The sequence below is a fragment of the Paramormyrops kingsleyae genome, chromosome 10 (genome assembly GCF_048594095.1).
Source record: "Paramormyrops kingsleyae isolate MSU_618 chromosome 10, PKINGS_0.4, whole genome shotgun sequence".
In the NCBI taxonomy this organism is placed as follows: Eukaryota; Metazoa; Chordata; class Actinopteri; order Osteoglossiformes; family Mormyridae; genus Paramormyrops; species Paramormyrops kingsleyae.
The window spans coordinates 25,788,319-25,810,823 of NC_132806.1; the positions used below are offsets into that span (position 1 = coordinate 25,788,319).

A 22,505-nucleotide genomic window follows, 5' to 3' on the forward strand; every position below is an offset into this window, starting at 1 on the left:
TTTCCTAATTACGAATGTAGTTCATAAAGGACAATGACCATTCTTGTATCCTAGATTTGACTTGATTTCCTATTGCTATTTGTGACAACGTGTTATGTTTCTGTAGGATTAAAGGGTACAACATGCAACTTCATACCATGATTATTTTAATTATTAATAATGATTATATAAATTCCTGTTTTATGCATTACTTTATTCTTCGGTATATAAATGTATAAAATGAGTAAAAGAACTTTGAAGGGCATTTCATTTAGCATGGAACTGCACTCTTAATACTGTTAGCTCGGGATATGGATTAGCATTTTAGTAAACTTGACTTTGGTTTATGCTTCACTCTCTGCAGGGCTGATCGTGCTGGCAGCAATCACCCCAGAGTCCTCGCTAGATTCTGGACATGAGACCAACTCTTCAGAGCTAACAGATGTCTCAGAGATGGTGTCTGCAATGAAGCAGCATCAGAATCAAGCCTACCTGCTGGCTCACCACATCAACAAGGATCGTCTCTTTGGGCGCCGTGACTTCCCCCTAGCCATCCCTGGATGCTCTGCTCAGGCTCTTGGAGGAGGTACCTTTTCTGTGAGTCAGCTGCGTGCTGGAGGGCCCCCTAAATCTGTCATCCTCAGCAAGGCTACCCAACTAAGAGTTATTCCAAGTCAAGAGACTACAGTTCCCAGCATTACTGTGGATCCAGTCCAGACACAACCCCAAACTAGTGTAGAAGACACAGGGAAGTCCAAGCTAGTGCCTCCCCAAGTTTTGTCAGCTGATTGCTCCTCACAGGCCTCTAGAGAACTAAAAGTTTTTGAACAAGGTGAAAAAAAATCAATCAGCAATGATCAGGGGTCATTAAGCCCAAAAAAGGAACGGTTGAGTCCAAAGCCTGCTGTCAAGGGGGATGTCAAGGGGAAGGCCCCAAAAACTCCTAGTCCAGAATCTACCAACAAAGCCTTACCTATTCTTTTGCCTGTGGATGGAGCAAATTCTACCAATAGCCACCCAGGAAGTCAAGAAAATCAGACTGTCTCGAGTAAAACTAGTAAACCTTCAAGTTCCAAGGATCTCTTATCAGATGATGACTTGTTCTGCACATGCCCAATACAGCCAAAGCCTAGTGTTCCACTGCGAGCAAAAGACCCACAAGCTCATAAGGTAGTAGTGTTCCATTCTTCATCTCCAACTGATGATGAGCGCCTTCGTGCTAAAGCCAAAAGTTTACAGCTAGCCAGCAGCAAAGAGAGTACAACACAAGGCCCAGAACATTCACAGACAAAGTCTACCCTTTTAGCTCCACCCAAGTGTTCCCCACTTCCCCCAAAAAAGACAGGGCACAAAGAGATACCAGAGATCAAGACAGAGAATTCTCAGAGCAAAGTTTCAAATGAGACACAAAAAGTCACCAAAACCGTACCTGTGCTTGTTGAAACATCAAAAGCCACTAGTTATGCGGATAAGGCAGCAACAATTCCTGCCATGGATTGCAAGAAACAGGGCAATAACAAGGCTAAGACCCAACGTAGTGCTCCGTTCCTGAGCTTCAGGAACTTACTGTCAGCAACTTTTCCAGCACGGCTGAGGCGTGAGACAGATGAGCGGCAGGCACAACTGCAGAAGGTACGTCAATATGAGCTGGAATTTTTAGAGGAACTGTTAAAGCCAAAAGCAGCACAGGCAGAGTTTCTTCCCCAGGGACCATCTCTAGTTCCTGTGGGCACATCTTGTGCTTGCCAGCTTCGCTCTAGTCCTGTGCAAAAGGTTCCTGGTGTGTCTAGGGAACAGAGACGAAGCTGTGACTGCAAGAGGTTGTGCAGAGGAATCCGACTGCCCGATACACCTGTTGGATCTGCTCTTGAACGCAGAGGAAGAGAAAGGACTGTGTCTAAAACCCCACCTACCATCCATAAAACATCACCAGAAGGACCCAAAAAAGCATCTCAACTTGAGGGAGCGAAAAGACCTCAAACTTTAGAGATAAAGACCACTCGAATCCGCTCAACAAGTCTTGAGTCTCGAGAACCCCAAGGAAAGCCAGTCTCCTGTCTACCTACCTGTACTTCACATTCAGAGTGCATAGCAGCTCCACATTATATGAAGCTTCAGAGGCGATACAGCATTGGAGAGGCAGACAGCAATGAATGTGCACCACTCTATGCTGAAGTCAAGAAAGTCAAATCCAAAAGCCTTGAGAAGGAAATGGAGCGAGTCAGAGCAACTGGACTCAGGCTCCCAACTCCAGTGGAACCATCTTATACTCATGCTGGGGACGGAAAAAGAAAAGGTGTGTTCTCCATTCAAGAGGAAGAGCTGCTGAAGGAAGACCGAGTGGAGGCTAATGAGGTAGTGCTAGGGTTGCCAAGTGAGGATAACGATGACAGACAGAAGTGCTGTTCTTTCTGCTTTTGCTACCGTAAGTGTGATACAACTGATGAGAACAGTGAGAAAGACGAGCTTTCCTACTCCATTCCCTTGCAAGTACTACCAGGCATGCAGTTGGACAGCCATGCCATGCCTGTGGTCAGCAAAACACTGCAGGTGCTTGATGCAGAGGACTGTAGTGGGGAGGTGGAAGTGGAGGATCCCCAAAGCCACGAGATTGATTTGCGAGCCTGTGGTAGCCTGGAGGCAAGCCTATCACGAGTAAAAGCCTTGCAGGGTAAGACATTTTCCCTACCAGATGGGTTCTTGACTGCACAGCTTGATGCTAACGAGTTGCTTGCCATCCTGCGACAGTGTGCAAGCAGCCCACAGGCTGAGGATGAGCTTCGCCTGCAAGCCCCTCAATTGGCCGAATACAAACAAGAGCTAGCCTTGCGTTTCAAGGAGTTTCGGGCATCGTGCCGGCGAGTAGCAGGTGTAGAGAAATCCCCCACGCGAATGCTGAGCGCTGTTACTGCCAGCTTTCAAGTGCTTTGCAGTTTGACACAGTCCTTCATCCAGCTAGTCAGAGGCGTGCGGTCTGAGACACAGAGACTGCAGCTGCTGCGCAAGGTGGAGGAGGTGGCAGTCAACTACACTCTGCTCCTGCGTGCTGCAGAGGAGTCGATGGGCCACTCAAGCAGCCTGCCCACCAAAAGCAGCAGCCCTCTACCTGGCAACCCTGCAGCAAATATGGGCTCTCTCAACCGTCCCATCAACAGCCTGAGCACTAAATGAAACCCAAGCTCAAACCAAGGCTTCAGAATTGAAGGCCCATCTTTATCTTTGTCTGACATTTTCCGAGACACTGGACTACTGCAGTCAGATATAATGTGGGTACTTTGCCCTGGCCAACCCCCTCTTTGCTGTTTACATTTAGTCCTGTGAACTCCACATGAATTATTCCATCTTCAGCACTGCAATACAATTGCTACTTTCACATGTTTACAAAGGCATTATAAGAAAAATAACCACCCACCAAGTATAACCGTATATATGGGAAAGGGAGAACTGGAGACATTCTACTCTAAGATTCTGGGCACTATGGACAGAGCTACATGCACGACTGGCTGAAGGAAATAAACCCTTGCCCTTCGGCTAACAACTGGAAAAGTCTTTATATCAGCCTGGCTAAGGATTTTATTGTTTTTTTTTCCAGAGAAGTACAATTTTGTGTTCAGTAAAGTATATCTTATTATGATGATGATCATATTGATGATTATTACAATAATCATGATAATTCTGATTAAAGCCCTTCTATTTAATATGCACTAAGAAACAAACTCCTCTAGAGAAAATGTTAAGTAGCTGGTTGTATAAAATGTTTGGCATTGACTGGTCAGGTGATGTGTTTGTTTGTGTACTGTTTGATTGTTATGATACAATGCAGACTACATTGGACATCTTAACAACTTCTTAAGTGCAACTCTAAAATGTACCATTTTCATAGTCTTTGGAAGTTGTATCATGAAAATTGCCACACGTTACGGTTGGGTTTCTGTGTCTCAACCATGCACAGTCACCCACAAATGTGGAATGGAAACACGGATAAGGCAAACCTGCTCAGGGCAGATAATGTAGCAGAGACCCAAACCCATGCCTCATTTACATCAGCCAGGACAGGTGCTACTTCCTGGTGGCAGTACAGTCTCTCCATGAGCAATTTAGTGAGGTAATGCTTACAGTCCACGTTACACTTCAGCTTGTCAGTTGAAAGGGCACATAAACAGATGTTCATCTGTGGCGCTAACGTGACACCTCATCCAGTGCAACTGCTGACACATTCCAGTGGAAAGGCTTTCCAAGGCTAAGAAAGCTTCTCAAATTTTCCCTCATATACACAAAAATTAGTTTATAATGACATATCATGCACAGCTACTCTGTCTTTTTCAACTACTGTGTTTTTCTAACATAGCATAGAGGGTTAGGTTCTTTTCCAAATAATCCTCAAGCCCTATATTCATGTTAAAAAAAATAATAATTTTGTATTGTAAGAGTTTGTTCTTCTTCACTGCCACAGTAAACATCTCCATGAGGTCCTGCCCCTTGAGCTATTGGATATGACGTTTTTTTTAAATTATGTATCAGTTATCCATTGTGAATTCTTGGAGATATTTAAAAAAAAAATCCCAACAAAGTAGTTTTTTATTGTATTTTAATAAAACAAACACCTGTTCTCTGTCTCAACATTTCTGTCTGCTACTGTTCTCTCCTTTGAGACACTTGGCTGGTGTAAGACTCACTAAATCCTGACCAACATCCTGCTGCTTTCAGGACCAAGCCACAATGATTTAGCGGCTCCGGGGAAACACCCACATCCCGACAGCATCCATTCCATGCCATGTTTACTCACCTCTATCTGTCACAACATTGTTCATCTGTTTCTTTTCCTACGATGTCCATAATATAGACAGTTTCTGGATCCCACTGCTGAAGGCACATATTTGTCCTTGTCTGCTCCAGCAATGGGTTTGCGATTACATGCCCGACGGCCTTGTTTTAGTGATAATGCTGTGGTTACATGAAAACAAATCTGAGAACCACATAGAGACCGGTGTTTCGAAATGGCACTGTATTTTCTTTCCTTTTTAAAATTCTCTGAGGATATTATTAACTTGTACGATATTGTAAAATCAAATGGGATATTTGTGAAAGAAAAGTTTTAGAATATTTAAAAGTAGAAGTGTGAAGATTTATCAAAAGGCTTCACTGTTTTGTAGAAGAAAAAAAATCACAATATGAAAATATTTATAGTAGTTATGTATCATAGACATGAACAGTTAGTTATATTTTAAAGCCTATATACCAATAAAAGTAAAGCATGGGCCATATTTATTTTTGTAACCTACTCTAATTTTAAGCATACTGTTGATCTTATTTAATGGAAAATTTTATTTATCAAATATTTTGACGGTCACATTTTTCGGAATATTTTGGGTTACACACATTGTTTACTTACGTTCTTAAACTATGAATGTCTGTTTCATTCACTTGTGTATGTTTTTTGTGTTACGTAAGACTTTTTGAATTATTTGTGTCAGTGACTGTCTTCATTATACTCTTATGTCTGTAAAATGTGTTTCATGTTTTAAAAGCAATAAAGTGTAAAAGTCCACACACTCAGTTTATATATTAAAATACTTAAACGTTTCAAAAAATACTGATCATGTGAAACACTTTTGAAGAAACTCCTGGATTTACTTAAAGCATACCTAAGCACTTCGCTGATTCTATTTCACTATCGTATTTGTTTTGACTTACAGAAAAGCATACTATTCCAGCTCAGTAATATCTCGTTAAGTATTTTTAAAAATACATTTTCGCATTAATTTAGAATGATTAAAGCATTTCAGATCTCAAGGTCTGCTATGTTAAAACATATCCACAGCTAAACTTTGGGTGGGGTAATTAATAAAGTCACATACGAAATTTTCAAGATGCAGTACTTTTTTTGCCATATAACTTACTTATTAGGAATTTCTCTCAGTGCACTTGTTCATGCCAAAACAACCAATCACAGCACAACACATAAAAAAATAAAACACGTAACATAAAATCCCTGCCTATAAAATAAGACTAATGCAAATAATAATGTCGGTAACTTCAGCAGCCTCTAAAATCACTTTATAACAAGTTAATAAACAATAGTATAAAATACAAGAGGTTCTGATGCAGAATAAAGATGCCAAGTGCTTCAAGATACAGGATAATACAATACAACGTCAGTCATTTCATAAGATACTGCACATCATTATACTCATTAATGTGGTTATCTCCAGTGGCCTGTACTACGAAACGAGGTTACTGGCTTATCGGGGTAACTTGTCGGATTTAAGGTAGTCTGGGCAAAATGTAAGTGAACGAATATATACTGTATGAAGTCCATTTAAACTGTGGTTCGTTAAATCCGACAAGTTACCCCGATAAGCCAGTAACCCCGCTTCGTAGTACAGGCCACAGATTAGGCAATTCACCCCAGTATACATAATCAGTGCCCCGTCATAATTACAATCTACAGGTTACAAGTTATTTAGTTCTTTAGTTCTCAACATTGTAGAAAATAACACAAAGTAAAACGTATGTTAGTAAAAACAAAAGTCCTGAATATATGCCATACATTCCAGGTTATATTTTCATTGTTAGATTCCTTTTTCAAACTGCCGCGGAAATTTCATGATCAAGCCGGCGTGCAAATCCCAAACTGCCTAGTTTTTTTTTAAAAAATATATATATATGAAGATCGATATACACATTGTTTCTCGGCTTACGTTATTTGTAGTAAAACATATATCTGAGTATAATATGTACTTCTCGAGTTACAATAATAACATGTTGTTCAGTAAAGCTAAACAGGAACACCTAATGGTTCTGCGATGGATTTGTGTCTGCGATGGATTTGTGTGCGATGGAATATATGATCAGTCAAGGGTCAGCTATAATAGCTATAGAAGACGCAAGGCCATTTCGCTAGAAATATCAAATTCAGTGATAACAATGACAAACACGTGATGTTTTATATCGGATACACGCAACCCTGTAAATGAGCTTCCTGCGACAGAGCTGAACTTACTGCTTGTGGTATTTGTGCTTAGGACATAAACAGGAATTTGTTTTAAAAACGAAAAAAATAAATTGATAATTTCAGTGCGATACTCCTTGATTGCCGTCTCTTAGCAAGCCGTAACATAACGGACAACCCAAGAAATAAGAACCAATAGCACCGAATGCTGACTAATCAGTAATACGAACTGAGACCTCGTGATACGACTAGGTCCAATAGAACGTAAGACGTCGCGCTCGCGGCTGAAGGAAGAGCCAGCGTGACGTATACGCGCCGAGGGGCGTGCCAAAAAGTGATGCCGCGCGCCACCGAGGGGAAGCGCGCGCAGGTTACGATGGAGGAGAGGTAGAGTGTGGTGTGTAGCTAGTGCGGCGTTACACATTTCTAAATGTAAGCAAATTAAGGGGCAGATATCTGGTTTTCGTCTCCAGTTCATCAAACAACACATCTCGGTCGGACTTCGACTTAGGTTGAAATTCTCGTTTGACTCCTGAAGAAGCCAGCTCACTTGAACGGCCAGACATGCCGAACATAAAGATTTTCAGCGGAAGCTCTCACCAAGACCTGTCTCAAAAGATCGCTGATCGCCTGGGACTCGAGTTGGGAAAAGTCGTCACCAAAAAATTTAGTAACCAAGAGACCTGGTGAGTGCATTTTTGTTTTGCGATGCGGATGACCACGTGTTCGGCTAAACAGCCACGCTGAAGGGTAACGATTTGTGCAACATGAGGGTTTAGCTAAACCACATGCGCTGTATCTACGGGCAGTTTAGTTCGGGGGCATTGTGGGCCTTGTAGTTAACAAGGCATTGGTGTCCCGAAATTAAGCGCTAACAGTTGGCCCACCGATTATATATCGGAAAATATGCGACGAAAACAATTCAACCTCATATTTCTATTAATGATCGGATTGGCTTCGTTTGGCTATACAGGCCTTGGGTCCGCATGAATATTATATCCTAATAGTTTCTTAGAAAATATTAAATTATTGAAACCTGTATGACTCATTTAAGCTAGTGCTTACAATGACGTATTATTATTATATATTGTAGTATTAAAGGGAAACTTGAGCGTGCTTTGGTGAGACAACTATATCTCCTGTATTGGGACAATTCCACTCGAATAAAAATTTCCTTTAAAATATCTTTTAAATTAAAACATTACTGCAACTTAAGATATCGAGTGAAAGTCATGATAAATGTAACGGTGGGGCGAGGACTGGTATATTTAGTTATAAATTAGCACACCCGCTATGTCTATAATTTCTCTATTGTTCACTAACCCTCGATTATTCATGCCTGCACATGTATACGATTAAACGCATTTTTTTTACTTACAGCTGAGTTTCTTCGAATCCTTAGACATTTATTCTTTCCTGTTCCTGGTTGGGATGGTTATTTCTGTAATTTGAAGCTCATTTCTTTGTCAGAACTTAACATCTTCCATCTGAGTTGAAAATAAAGATGGATTGTAACTTTGACATTTGTTAGTACTTGTTGGGCATAGATTAGTGCCACATTATAATTAGGTGCATTAAACATTAATAAAACATTCTTGGTTACTTAGGTGATTGGCTGTACTCAGAATATAGCTGTAAAATATTGCCATTCACCCTTTTCCAACAAAAAATATGTGAATTTACAGTGTCTCCCAATAATTAATTATTATAATGAATTATCTATGGCTGAATAATGGTTCATCATGAAAATGTGTGCTCTGCATGTAAGTTTTGTTAATTTATCTGCCCCACAGTAAGAAATTTGCAGTTCTACCTTGGAATTGGTTTTGTGTGAGACTTAAAGTGAGATTGAAGTTACACAGTATATATTTTCATGTGTTGTTAGCATGAAAGTTGAATAAAAGCTGTAGATCTCTCACGTGCCTATATTTGTTAATCATAGGTGTGTGTTTTGTAAGTTGTCTAATTCAGGATTGAAACTGCATCAGTGTAAACTGTGCCCACAATATTGAAATAAGATTACTGACTTTACATGACAGCTGCTATTCGATCTCTTGCATGAGTGTGATGTTTGACAGTGTAGGTCACATGGTTAGGTGTTGACCTCTGATGCCCCCATAGGTCACGGGCTGCTTTGATTCAGACTCGGCTGCTCTTGCGTTGGTGCAGGTTACTAGTCCACATATAAACCTGAACGGGAAAGGTTTCGGTGGATAGAGAGGCACTGCTATGTCAGTGCAGGCTGTGGAAGGTTGGCCGTGAAGACTGTTTAATAAATAGTCATTTTTGCAGTAGCCAAAGCCAGTGGGTGTGTGGCATGCTGGTGTGGCCGTCATGGTAGATCCAATTTCTGTGTTTCTGCCTCTGGCTATGGATAGACAGGACCGTGTGTAAACTCGGTGGCTGCCCTGTGCCATTAAAAAAGACAGTATAATTTCAAAGGATACGTAACGGTCTTTCAGAAGGATAAGGTGAAGTTTCATTAGTTAAAGGGGGCAGTTTGAATTTTAAGAGCATAACACTAATGGTATGATTGTGTATTTTAAATATGGAGCTTTATTTTAGCTAGTGTGATTGTTTATCACTGGCTCGTTGGGTAAAATGTTATATAATTGACTTGTATCAGTTTTGTGTTTTTCCCTGTTGAAGGGACAGTGGGCTCTTAATTTCTGACCAAATTCTGGTCAGCAAAATGGGTGGCGAAAAATACTGTAGCTCTGTAGGAAAAAATACTTTCCACCATAAAACATATCTGATCCTAATATTAATGTCAGTGTCATATTTATAGAAACTAGGGATTAGACAATAGGTATGTTATAACTGTTGTCATGCAAAAGCATGCATAGCCATTCATCTAATTCATCTAACTTCATCTTCTATTCATGTTAAACAATGCCAGGTTATGCTTCTTGGACTGTTGTGGGTGGCCCCACTTTCAACGACGGTAGTTGTGGTAGTCGGCAGGCTAATAACAGAAGGAGTGACTAGCTTTCTTTCCCCAGCAAAATAAATTAGTGTGATTGATTGCCTGTTGCTGGCTTCCAAAGGAGCACTTCAGACTGTTTGCCATGCCGTCATGTGATCGCCGCGCCTTTTCCAGGACTGTGCCACTCTGAAAGCTGTAGGTAGAAATCAGTAATATCAGTGTGTGCTTGTCACCATGCTGACCGGATCGCTTTAGCCCAGACTGGCTTTTCCTGTTGGCCAAAATTATCCAGCATAGTCACTGTACAGCAATGTGCTGGTTCGCCACCCTGTTCTCAGAGTCCACCTCAGAAGCGACAGCCTTAAATGTGATGGGGGAGTGATGGCAGTGAAGGCAAAATGCAAGTATAAGAGGAGTGTGACAAACAGGTGCGTTTGACATTTGAGAAGCCCTTCTTTTCACCTTATTCTTTGGTGAATTGTTTGTTTGCACCCTTTGTCATTATAAAAGACAGTGTCATTTCAAAAGATACATACCGGCCTTTCAGTAGGATAAGGTGAAGTCTCATTTGTGAAAGGGGGCAGTTTGAGATTTAAGAGGGAATGTAACATTGATGGTATGATTGTGTATTTTAAATATGGAGCATTATTATTTTAGTATAGTCATTCAAAGAATGGCTAATTAACCATTAACCAAGTCTGTTTTTTGATGCCCATTTTAGTTCTTGTTTTCTTGAATTTGTTACTGAAATTCCACTAATTATTCTGGAATGGCGCGTGCCCATCCATTCAGACTGACTCGCATTCCCTGGAGAGTTCCACTTCCATCTAACAATGTTGTGTATCCAGGATGGGCCCTCCTTTTTCATGTACCTTTTTCCAAAGTGGTTACAGGGCAGGCTTTCCAAGTAGAATGACTCCTTGAGATACTGAGATGTATCTCTGAGTGTGTTTTCATGCACAGGCGTGGCACGTGGTATGGGTCGGGTAGTGACACAGTGCCTTTTGCCGAGTCTGATAGACAGCCGATTAGGAAAGGAGATGCACAGGTGAGATTCTCTGTTCAGTTGCATTTTGTTCGGTATCAGCAATAAACAAATGTACATGGTGTAATAACCATCAGGTGGCAATGTGATGTGTAGTGGAGGCAAAATGCAAGTGGGAGTCTGACAAGCCAGGTGCCTTTGACATTTCAGAAGCCCTTCATACCTTAACATCTTTTGGTGAAACGTTTGTTTGCATCCTGATGCTCCCCTTTTAAATACTAATTGCCCGGTGATAGGCTGTCCTTGTTTTTTGGGCATGTCATACTCGCTGGATACCCCCCATGTCAACTGTTTTGTTTTTGGCTCCACCACAAAAAAACAGTGGCATTAGCTAAGCGCCCCACAACTTGGGTATAAAGTCAGCTTCCCATCTGAAGAGAGACTCTGTCCTGTGCCCCCCCCCCCCCTCCCCAGCGTGGAGATCGGTGAGAGCGTGCGCGGGGAGGATGTCTACATCGTCCAGAGTGGCTGTGGCGAGATCAACGACAACCTGATGGAGCTGCTGATCATGATCAATGCCTGCAAGATCGCCTCGGCCTCCCGTGTCACCGCCGTCATCCCCTGCTTCCCCTACGCTCGACAAGACAAGAAGGACAAGGTGAGGGCAAAGGGTGTCTGCCCAGCTGCCTAACTAACCACACCTAGCTGGCTTACTGTAACCGACCTGCCCTTTCAGATTATAAAGATGTGGTTGGTTGTGGTCTCTTAAGTTGGCATGGTTCCTGTTCTAGATCTTTTTGTTTTGTTTCCTCCCTCCACATGCTGCTCATGGGAATTTTACTTGCGCAAAAATGTTCTGAGGGGAGAAGGAAAAATTAATAGTTCAGAGAGAGAACCAATCAGACCGTAGAGGTGGGACCAAGCAACTTAAGGAGGTGGGGCCAATATATCTGATTGGTTGGTCCTACCTCCTTTAGTTGCTTGGATCTGCCTCTCTGAACCAATCATTTTTCCTTCTGCCCTCAGAACAATTTTGTGTAAGTAAAACTCCCATGAGCCCATATGGTGCTCCTGATCATGCAGATACACCAGCCTGCAGTGGCATTGTATGCAACTATTTTCTGATACATTTTTGGCAGAATGAGTGAGGGGCTTTAATGGTGGCTCTGTCTGCTACCCTTTCAGAGTCGCGCCCCCATCTCCGCTAAACTGGTGGCCAACATGCTGTCTGTCTCTGGAGCCGACCACATTATCACCATGGATCTGCACGCTTCTCAGATACAGGTTGGTATGGAAGTGAAATGAAAGGGCATGCCAGCTTTATTCTGATGCCACTACAGCTGGACATTCAGGTGTATCTAGCTTTAACTCTTTGTGAAGTTTGGAACCGCTTGTTTTAAACTTGTTTTAAGTATAAGAGTATTCAGATTCCTTTGCTAAATTCTGAAGCTGAAATACCCAAGGCAATTATATTGTTTGATAGAAACTGCAATAGTAACAGTATAAATAGTACTACAGAACATTTTAAAGGAAAGAAAGTAACTTGATACATTCGTAAGTCTTATTGAAAATAGTTCAAGTTCTTAATGTGCTTTTTTTTGTTTTTAAATCCATTATGCTGGACACTTTGATCCTGCACTAGATCTGCAGTTAAGGAAGATGGATGGATGAATGGTTGACGACTGAATTTAGGGGCTGTTTGCCAGCGGGACCGTGAAGCCCCATTTTGGCAAGAAGCCGTGTGTCTTCCTGACGTCTGGCTGCCGTGCCGTTTGCAGGGCTTTTTCGACATCCCTGTGGACAATCTGTACGCGGAACCCGCCGTGCTGAAGTGGATCAAGGAGAACATCCCTGAATGGAAGAACTGCACCATCGTGTCTCCAGATGCAGGAGGTGCTAAAAGGTGAGCTGGACAAGAGTAATCCACCGGCGTGGTGTGTGGCTCAGCAGATTGGGCTTCTGTTCCTGTAGTCGGAAGGTCGCAGGTTCGAATCCCGTGCTTGGCAGTAGGGCTGGGAATCAGTCATGACCTCACAATTTTATCCGATTTCCATTCACAAGTGTTCAATTGAATTTAAATCCAATTTGAATTTGCTACATCATCTTTTTAGAACAATTCTTTGAGAATTACTTTATCACATGGATTAATGTCAAATATTAACAAAGTTCGAGGTTAATGGTTTTTTTTAACCAGCAAAGAAAATGGTGTGTTTTAGCTATCACATAATGTCCATTACTATGTGAAATTAACCAGACAAGGTTCTTGTTAGGTCCTTTTCTTTACATCATCAATTGTAAATAATAAATTTTCAGCACACGCTAACTAAGAATTAATGAAACTTCTGAGCACTACTTGAAACAAAACGCATTCACAGAAGCCTGTTAATTTTTAAGGCAGTGGAAGATTTTTATGCAAAGAAGGAGCTGGCTATCATGTCCAGGCGTGAATCAGCTGCTTTGTGCAATATAGATCTCTCCCTCTGTAGAGAATGCCCTTTCATTAGGTACACTGGTTCCAGGTAGTGAGGAATCATATAAATGCTGGTATTTCTGAACTTCCTCAGCTGACCCTTCTTCTGCTCCGCTCCCAAACATCTGCTTTAAGGTGCTGCTGTCAGAGAATCACCTTCTGCAGTTGTTAAGCATCAGGGGCTAACGTAATGGAATTCACTTTGCCTTTTTTAGGATAATAACTGTACACTCTATAGATCAGAGACAAAATAGTGCCCCCTTTATGATAAGAAGATATTTTCAAAGGGTACATGTGTAAATTCAAATGTTGGTCTAGGTATTTTTTGAATCTGTATTGAATTATCAAAGGTAGTAACACAATTAATTGTAAAATCGATTTTCTTTTCCCCACCCCTACTCAGCAGAGTAGCCACGTTGTCGCTGGGCCCACGAGCAAGCTCCTTGACTCCCCTAAAAATAGTCCGGGGGCATGTCCTTAGACACCAAATTTCACTCTCACCTTTACATGTGTGTGTACAGTACTGTGCAGTCAAAGGAAATGTTTAAAGCCATTTATCTAGGTAGTAGGTGTATATATGCTCAACAAAAAAACAGTGTGACATTAGAACACAGGAAAATTAATAGTAACATAATAAAAACTAACGAGATTTTTTTCGGTTCTCCTAAAAGTTACTGATACCTTCCTGGGTGGCTAGAAGCATCACACGGAAAAAAACACACACACACATTTCAAAGTGCAAATTGTACAACTGTAACATATTTTTTTGATGAATTTCATATTGCACTGATGTCATACGTCAGAAAAAAAAGCATGAGGGCATCATTTTGGGAGTTAGGAATGTCTGACTTCCTAATCATAATCCGTATTTATGTGGGGGACCTTGTACTCTCTGAATTCATTGTGCCGTTGAATGTATGCCCTATAAGTTTTAAGCCTCTGAGCATTTCCGAAACTAACTGTACTCCGTGTACATGCCCTTAGATGAAAATTGCAGAAGTGTTTCAAAAACTTTAACTTGCATATGATATGGTTTTGTGGTTGATGACCAGTCCTGCCAAAGTGTCGTTATCTGAGCCAGAGCTACCCTCAACCAGGTTTGGGGAGTTTTTGGCTGGTGTGATTCTCCCACGCTCCCTCCTCCTCCTCTTCAGTTTCTCCCCATCTGGAATAGCCAGATTCCCATTGAGTTGTAGTTTTGCTCTTCAGATTTCTTTATGCCAGCTGTGGCAGGACTATCTTTGTGTATACACCCGTGATATGTAGACAGCCAGCCACCCTCTAGGTTACATTCCGCACTCTTCTCCCAGTGACTGTGTGGCCTGTTTTCCATACAGTTTTTTCTCTATCCTCGGCTCAGTATTTTGCCTAAAGCATTTGGACAAACGTTTTTGGGGGGCATGGGGCTGAACTAAAACTATATTCCGTGTGAAAACCTTAGCCATCTCTTCACAGGGTTACCTCTATCGCCGACCGCCTGAACGTGGACTTCGCCCTCATCCACAAAGAGAGGAAGAAAGCCAATGAAGTGGACCGCATGGTTCTGGTCGGGGACGTCAAGGACCGAGTTGCGATCCTGGTGGATGATATGGCGGACACCTGCGGCACAATCTGCCATGCTGCCGATAAGTAAGCTCCCTCTGCCATCAGTCTCATGCTCTTAGCGTGCTTGTCCCAGTAGCTGATATAAAGCTCGGAACTTAAGACCGACACTTGACCTAGACTGTGTAGCTGTTAAATTAGAGCATTCGTGGTGTCATGAATAATTAAATGGAAGTTTGTGAAGCATTCCATATTTTTGTGGTGAAGTGGCTCATTTGGTCACATTGTAGCCACCAGGACCGCGGCTTCAAAAATGACATCATATTTAAACCAACATTAAATTTTTTGTCATGCCAGTGATGTACTGATTTCTTGGTGACACGTCCTGAATAAAGCTGTCAGAAGTACTTTCTGCTAGTTTTGCTTTGCAAATCCGTTTGAGCTGCTGTGTGATTCATGTGGTTTTTACAACCTTCAGACTTCTGTCAGCTGGTGCTACCAAGGTGTATGCCATCCTGACCCATGGCATCTTCTCTGGCCCGGCCATCTCGCGCATCAACAATGCCTGCTTCGAGGCTGTGGTGGTCACCAACACCATACCACAGGAAGAGAAGATGAAGCACTGTTCCAAGATACAGGTGAGCAGTCTCGGAGTAGGACATCTAGCATGGCCTCCCTTGGTACAGAGGTTAAGCCACTTCCTTGTTCCTGATCTAACTGTATCTTGTGTATTCTGCAGGCTTTGTATCGTACCCTGCTTTTTTTCTGATATTACATCACTCATGTAACAGTCATGTGACCAGAGCATGCATGTGTTCTCCTACAGGTGATTGACATCTCCATGATTCTGGCTGAGGCCATTCGCAGGACTCACAATGGCGAGTCTGTCTCCTATCTCTTCAGCCACGTTCCCTTGTAACAGCTGCCCTCCAGGAGCCCCCATACCTGTCTGCAGAAACAGGAAGGGGCCCTAGACCCAGGCCACCCCTGCTCACCCTGCCACGCCTTACAAAGCTGCCCCCCCCCCCCTTTACCTGTAAGGAGAGCCATGTTTCACAGGCTTGCTCGGCACCCCAGCATTCACCACGCCATGGGTCCAGTGGTTCTGAGGAATGACTGTCTAATTTCTACTCAGCCATTGTGACTCCACCTGGGGCATCTTCCTCCTCCCTCCAGCTTGCTCCATGTTAGCCCCCCCCCCATATATTTTGTTACAATGGCTGTCAGTGTGTTTGACAGTTGGGCACAGTAAACGCTGACTTAAGTAACCTAGTTCAGTCTTACTCTACTAGTCTGTCCAGAGGCAGTTTTCCACAGTAAACGGAACATGAATGTGTCATAGGTATCAGTGCTGCCGAAGCCAGGTTGGAAAGCAGTTCCACAATGCATGTGTGGGGATGGTAAAGATGTATAATTTTGTAAAGACACCCCCTCCAAGCCCCCCCTCGTGCCTCTAGTCCTTCAAGTTGGTTTATCTAGGCAGCAGCTTTGTTGATAAACAAGCTGTTTGCTTTTTTGTTTGTTTGTTTTTTTTTTTTTTAACTTGTCAGTTCTTTGGAAAGCTAATTTTAGTTCACTGTTTCTAAACGAGGTCGTCTGTCTGCGCTTGCATCCCCCAAATGACTCCCCTCTTGGTATTTGCTGAATGTGCAGCATTGTCCGTGTGCAGTTCCATGTGTTCTGCGTGGATAAAAGTATCAACCAAGCGAATGACTCCGTGTTTGTGCCCCTCACACACCTCTTACTTGAAAGTGCTAGATTAAATTTGATCCAAATTTTTGAAAGTATCTAATGCATTTATGGACCTGATGTTTATAGGTTGGGCAATGTTTTTTTTTTTTTTTTTGTTCTTTTGGCTTATGTGATTAAACCTACACCAGAACTACAGCACTGCAGAATGTGTGTGTGTGTGCACAAAGGTGCATACATTACCTGTTTAACCATTTTCTCTTACTTCCTACTACTTCATGGATTTAAGGAGCATCAGTGTCTGCAACTGACAGATGAATTACACAAAAATGTGGCTAGGTTTTTTGTTGTCGAGGGCAATCATAAAGATGCATGGTGTAATTGGATGCCGAGGGATTCTCATACGGGGAATTTTATTTGGCTTTGGTTCCTCCCCTGCCATGACCGGATATTGTACACTTGGCCAGACCTCTTCATTAAAATCACGGTGAAGAACTTATTCTCTGTCACTGAAGCAAGGTGCAGCTCGTGCAATAGGGCCTCTCAGGAGAGTAGTGCACTTTTTTTTTTTTTTCCCTGGGCAGCTGTCCGGAAACGCGTAATGCCTTTGATAAAACACCACTGTTGTTCCAACGCTTAATATTAAATCCACAGCAGAAAGTTAACAGTAAGCAGTACTCGTGGAACTTTTTATACGATCTGCCATTTGTTTGGGTTTCCTGTCACATCCTGGGGCTTACGTAGTCTTCAGCAAAATTATCACCGTGTAAGTAATTGGTAAACTGGCATTGTCTTCAGGTGATTCTTAAAATCCAACTGCCAGTTTGCATCTCTATGGCTGTCGTAACCTTGACTGAGTGGGTGGGTGATGTGTTTGCGCTAAAATCTGTGAACTCACTAATTTCAGTGTTTCCAATGAAAACAAGTACATTGCTAGCAGTATAACTGTTCTACTGTCTTTCATTGTAACATGCTTGTCAGATCAAATTTTTGGCACATAACATCGACACCTAAGTCACCAGCATCCTAACAAAATGCTGTTCTTCTTTCTGGTTTCTTTACATCTGAAACTAAATTCACACTGCAATTTGCAATGGTTTTTTTTTTTAAAACAATGAGAATTATACCAAGACCGGGGTGTTCAAACTTCAGAAAAATCAAGATCACTCATGCTATACCCCTTCATTATATTCATAGGTAAGCCTTCAATTTACCCACATATTAGCCCCAGGGTTGCTGGCTGGAGTGAAATTTTCAGTTCGAGACAATTCTGCACACACATGCACATGAATGTAACAGTTTTATTGCCTTGTAAATAGTCTATAGAGTTTGCAAACTAGCCCAATTTAAAATATTTGATGTAAGATTTCTTGCGTGAGCGTCTGAAAGTGTGTCGCGCCAGATGCGTGAGAGCTGTTTTTAAAATTGTCTATTATCATTTCACCATATAAGAATATGTGTGCACATGAACATTTGCGTACCGCGCCCCACATGGATGAAATGTTTCTCTGGAGTTAGGGTGCAATTTAATATGAAGTAAAAATAAATAAAAAAACATCATTCACACCTCTCAATCAATCCTACATCCAATATAAAAGGATTAAAGTCAGTTATTTAGACACCTATATGCATGTGAACATCCACATATATATACACACACACATGCATACATTTTACACAAGACCAGAACATCAAACTTTAGCAGCATCAATGGCGAACAAATACGCGAAGTCCAAGCATTGTTGTGCTTCTTGACTAGAATACAAACATTGAAGCTCCAGGTAGGACCCTCAGTGAGGTGTACGCCAAGGGACATGATTTTTTGTTTTACCCTGTCTACAATAAGCGGTGGAGGAGCCTTGGGGGTCCACAACCATCTCTGGTTTTAGCCACAATTAAGCATAAAGTTGTTCTCTTTGCGCCGGTCCGCAAGCTGCTCTACCTCTCATGGGCGTTGTTAGGTCGGGGCTATAGCCCCGAGTATCTTAAGCCTAGCCCAGAGTATTTAGCCTTGATGCCAATCTTCCTTCAAAAGCGAAAAATGTCAAGTCCCAGGTGAACTTAGCCCCTGATCTGTACAATAGGTAGAAACGCCCCTGCTCCCTCCTCTTAATTTTGTAACTGGTTTCGCGTCATAGGTTACGAGAATTTGAATACCGGACGGATCCTTTCAAATAATATTTTGTATTATTTACACACACAAAAAAACTTTTTTGTGCAAGAAGTTTTCCTGGTAGTACTGTATGTTAATTTGGAAACGGTTTCATTGAATAACGGGACAGTATAGGGGGACACACCTTAAGCACTAGATATCCGACAATATCAGGTCAATGTCCAATTTCTGACTACATATTTGTACATATTTGTATTTCTCACAGTGAATACTGGGATATGAGAATCTTTTACCAGATAATCTGCTGGAAGATAGATAGATGTTTAAGGCTGGAAACGCAAAGGAAATCGTTTTCTGCCTGGTTGATTGACAGGTGAAACTGCCAGTTAGAATTTAACTAACGGAAACACGCTGTCCAATAGTTATTTCACGAAGGGGCGGGATTACGTTTCAATGACCGACGACAAGGAAAGTATAATTGCAGACAGCACATTTTAAACCTACCTGGTGCAAATATTATGCATTTGGAAAATTTCCTTTTGAATTGCTATTTTCGGAACTGTCGTTTTCTTTTAATTTTTTTTTTTATCGAATATTTCTACCAGTTTTTTAAACGTCTTTAGGCACAGGATAAATAATTATCATTAAGTACCGATTGCAGAGTGAAGACGGGTGAAAGGAGGTAGAGAAATTAATTAAATCTTTAACTAAGATAAACGGTTACAAACTAAGAATTTTACTGTTTATTTATCTTAACTCGATCATTTTCTGGCAGTGCGGAATAAATCTAAATGATACACATAGATCCGACCCAATTTCAATGCTAAACCATTTTCATTCTCAATTCTATTTCCTGTAATAGCTCGGTATCAATAAATTAGAAAAAAAGAACACTATTATTTTATAATGGTTGAGGTTCGATGGTGGATTATAATAGTTGGTTGAGGTTCGATGTGCGGATATTCGTCTAGAACAGGAAATAATGTAATAATGCAGGAAATGTGTAACATGCGGTTATTTAACTAAATACGCACTTTGTTGAGTGATATTCTTTTAGTACCATTTATTTTGCTTCGTGGATTTAAAAATGCCGTTTATTTATAAGGCTAACCATTCAAATGCCAGTGTTTGCCTTTTGTTTTGATAGTCACGACGCAAGATTACTACTTCGAGTTCCATGCCGGAATTCCTGACACTAACGCCGTAAACTTTGTAAAGATGCATAGAATTTCTGTTTCTTCTTCAGGGCTTTGGTGTGCCTCATTCAGAAGGAAGGAGGAAGATGAATAGCAGACATGAAGTATGTAAGGATGAAGTGCCCTGTGCGACTCAGGATCATATTGCGCGGTTCCACAGCTACATGCATGGTGGTACGTCCAGCTTGCTATCCACCGTAACAACATTAGTCACATTTCCTGTTTACAAGACCGTATTCCGCCAGCAGATACACAGCACCCTCGTTCGTGAGGCCATTGCTCAGCTTTATAGGGAAGGTCCATGGAAGCTCTACAGAGGGGTGGTGCCTCCGCTGCTGGTGAAGACGCTGCAGGGGACACTGTTGTTCGGCCTCCAAGACACGTTCATGCACCAGCTCTCAGATGTGCATTTCATCCCCCCACTCCTCTTGCCAGCTTTTGCAGGCCTTGGTGTAGGTATGGTGGAGGCCCTGGTCTTCACGCCCTTTGAGCGGGTACAGAACGTGATGCAGAACTCCAGCAATGACTGCAATCTGCCCACACTCCGGAGTGTGCTGTCACGGTTTCGTTCTGAGAGCCTGTCATCCGGGTTCTACAGGGGCCTGATGCCCACGATGATCCGCAACGCAATTGGTAGCAGCCTCTACTTCGGGCTGAAGGATCCAGTGCAGAGCATGCTCTGGCAGCAAGGTCTTTCACCAGGTGCATCGTCCTTTATGTCAGGTGTTCTCAACTCCATGATCATCAGTTTGCCCCTGTACCCACTCTCAGTTCTGGTGGCCAACATACAGGCCCAGGTTGTTGGAGGGCCGCGTGGGGCGTGGCAGTCTGGTGTCATGCTGTGGAACTCTCGGCAGCACAGCGTCGCCCTCTTGTACCGTGGTGGTTCCCTGGTTATCTTTCGGTCCTGCCTTACCTGGGGCATTACAACAGCCATCTACGACAGCCTAGAAAGGCATACTTTCAAAGCTAACAATTCCAAGTAAAGTCTGCTCACACCATGTATGACTCTCGTCTCTGTTGCTTCAGGTATGACAATGTGACAATCTCTCAATGGTTTGAAAAGACTTGTTTTTAAGTTAGACTGGTAATTCAAAAGGCAATACACGTTTCAGTATTTTAAAAGTTTGTTATATGTGTTTCTTATTTTATTTAATTCCTCAATCCATGCCATTACCACTGCTAGGAGTATATGTAAAAACATGGCAGAGCAGAAAGAAGTAGAGTGTAGTTTCACTGTGATTTTGGACCAGTTATGAAATTTCTGATTACAATTTCAAATGTGCATTATGAATTTCTTTTTAAAGAACTATCCTTATTGTGGTGTAAATGTTTTTTTGTATATGTATTTGCCATTCGGTGCCTTATGTTTACTGTCTTATTATTTTGTTGCTATGTGTTACTTTAGTATTATTGTTTTCTTAAGAAAAAAAATGGGTAATACCGGACACCTTTTACATATCAGAAGAATGTCTGGAAATCTGAAAAAAAAAAATGCCCTGTTTACTGTTATTCCCTATATTATCACCAGAGGGCAGTGTTAGCGCAAGTTATTTATTTATTTATTTAACTATTCTCTCGTGTTTTGATTTTTGATACTTGTTCATTTTTAATTTTTTATAGAAACTGTGCACTTTGTACAAAATTATTTGAATTGAAGTTGCATAGGCCTACCTACTGGCGGCACAGGAATTCTTGTAGTAAATTATATGCATATTTGGAATATATAGTAACACACAGCCTGAATGTGTTAAACTTCTTGCCATGTTATATTTCCTGAAAAATAAAATACAATTTTCCTGTATTGACTAAATATGGAGTGGATAATTTATTTACAGTTTTAAGACATAGGATAAACGTAGCGCTTTAAACACAAGGCAAGTTTAGAGGAAATCTTTGCTGGCAAAATTTGTTGTGAGGAACCCCCCTGAATCACCAAACTGTACCATAGGCAGGGGCGGATTAAGATGTACAGAGGCCCCTAGGCTACAGTAGTCTGTGGGCCCCCCAACCCCGCCCCCCTCCGCGCCAATGGGGGCCCCCTTGCAGGCTGGCACACGTGGGGCCCCTAGGCTTAAGCCATATCTAGCCTGTGCGTTAATCCGCCCCTGACCATAGGTATGTATGTGTGGTGGGCAGAGCCGATCGAATCTACTTTTACAGGGGCCCTAGGCAAAGCTACAGTTGTCCCGGCTCCCCCCATACCAAGGAAATTAAACTTCTTCCGCAACACAGGTAATTTGGGGGCCCTGTAGGTACCTGCTTATTCTATAGCTAGAGGCGGCCATGTTTCTGCCAACACAACGCAACAATTTTAATTTGATGTATATGGTTTTATTTGTTTGTTCATTGTTGATTTGCTCTAAGCAGCTGCGTACTTTGCATATGCCTGAATCCTGCGCTGCATGTAGTGGCAAAGTAGCAGGGTTGATTTTTAATCGACGTTCTCTACTGTGTATCATCTGTCCTATTACTGTCACAGTATCACTTAACTATTTTAGTATTAGCATTATTCAGATCCTAAACGGAATTAATTTGCCCATTAATAAACCCATTGGTTATTTTATTACCATATTCGTTCTGATTGAGTGATACCAGATCATCAATGAAACAGTGTTTTGAACTGGGGGAGGGTGTCATGAAATTGCTGCTC

The 22,505-nt window shown here is 41.8% G+C and overlaps 3 protein-coding genes across 11 annotated transcripts in view; all 3 read left to right on the forward strand.

The window, feature by feature from the left end:
• Positions 1-5,531, forward strand: part of frmpd3 (FERM and PDZ domain containing 3) — a 107,741-nt gene extending 102,210 nt beyond the window's left edge. For all 5 annotated transcript variants that reach the window (XM_072717583.1, XM_023816472.2, XM_023816478.2 and 2 more), the window contains one exon: positions 344-5,531. In XM_072717583.1, the coding sequence (XP_072573684.1) occupies positions 344-3,150 (2,807 nt within the window). In that variant the 3' untranslated portion in view covers positions 3,151-5,531. The remainder of the gene's footprint in view (positions 1-343) is intronic.
• Positions 5,532-7,249: 1,718 nt separating this feature from the next.
• Positions 7,250-16,638, forward strand: prps1b (phosphoribosyl pyrophosphate synthetase 1B). Its single transcript, XM_023816479.2, has 7 exons — positions 7,250-7,617; positions 11,317-11,500; positions 12,028-12,126; positions 12,621-12,745; positions 14,768-14,941; positions 15,333-15,492; positions 15,681-16,638. Exons 1-7 carry the CDS (start codon positions 7,496-7,498, stop codon positions 15,771-15,773), a joined length of 957 nt encoding a protein of 318 aa, XP_023672247.1. The 5' UTR covers positions 7,250-7,495; the 3' UTR covers positions 15,774-16,638.
• A 2,372-nt stretch (positions 16,639-19,010) lies between these two features.
• LOC111846312 (solute carrier family 25 member 53) lies at positions 19,011-21,882 on the forward strand. Of its 5 annotated transcripts, XM_023816374.2 has the most exons (3): positions 19,324-19,338; positions 19,903-20,026; positions 20,101-21,881. In XM_023816374.2, exons 2-3 carry the CDS (start codon positions 19,952-19,954, stop codon positions 20,836-20,838), a joined length of 813 nt encoding a protein of 270 aa, XP_023672142.2. In that variant the 5' UTR covers positions 19,324-19,338; positions 19,903-19,951; the 3' UTR covers positions 20,839-21,881. The 5 variants fall into 5 exon arrangements, with proteins under 5 accessions (XP_023672139.2, XP_023672142.2, XP_023672140.2 ...); XM_023816371.2 differs by having other exon boundaries at positions 19,011-19,338; positions 19,903-21,879; XM_023816372.2 differs by lacking the exon at positions 19,324-19,338 and having other exon boundaries at positions 19,350-20,026; positions 20,098-21,882.
• Positions 21,883-22,505: the final 623 nt, after the last annotated feature.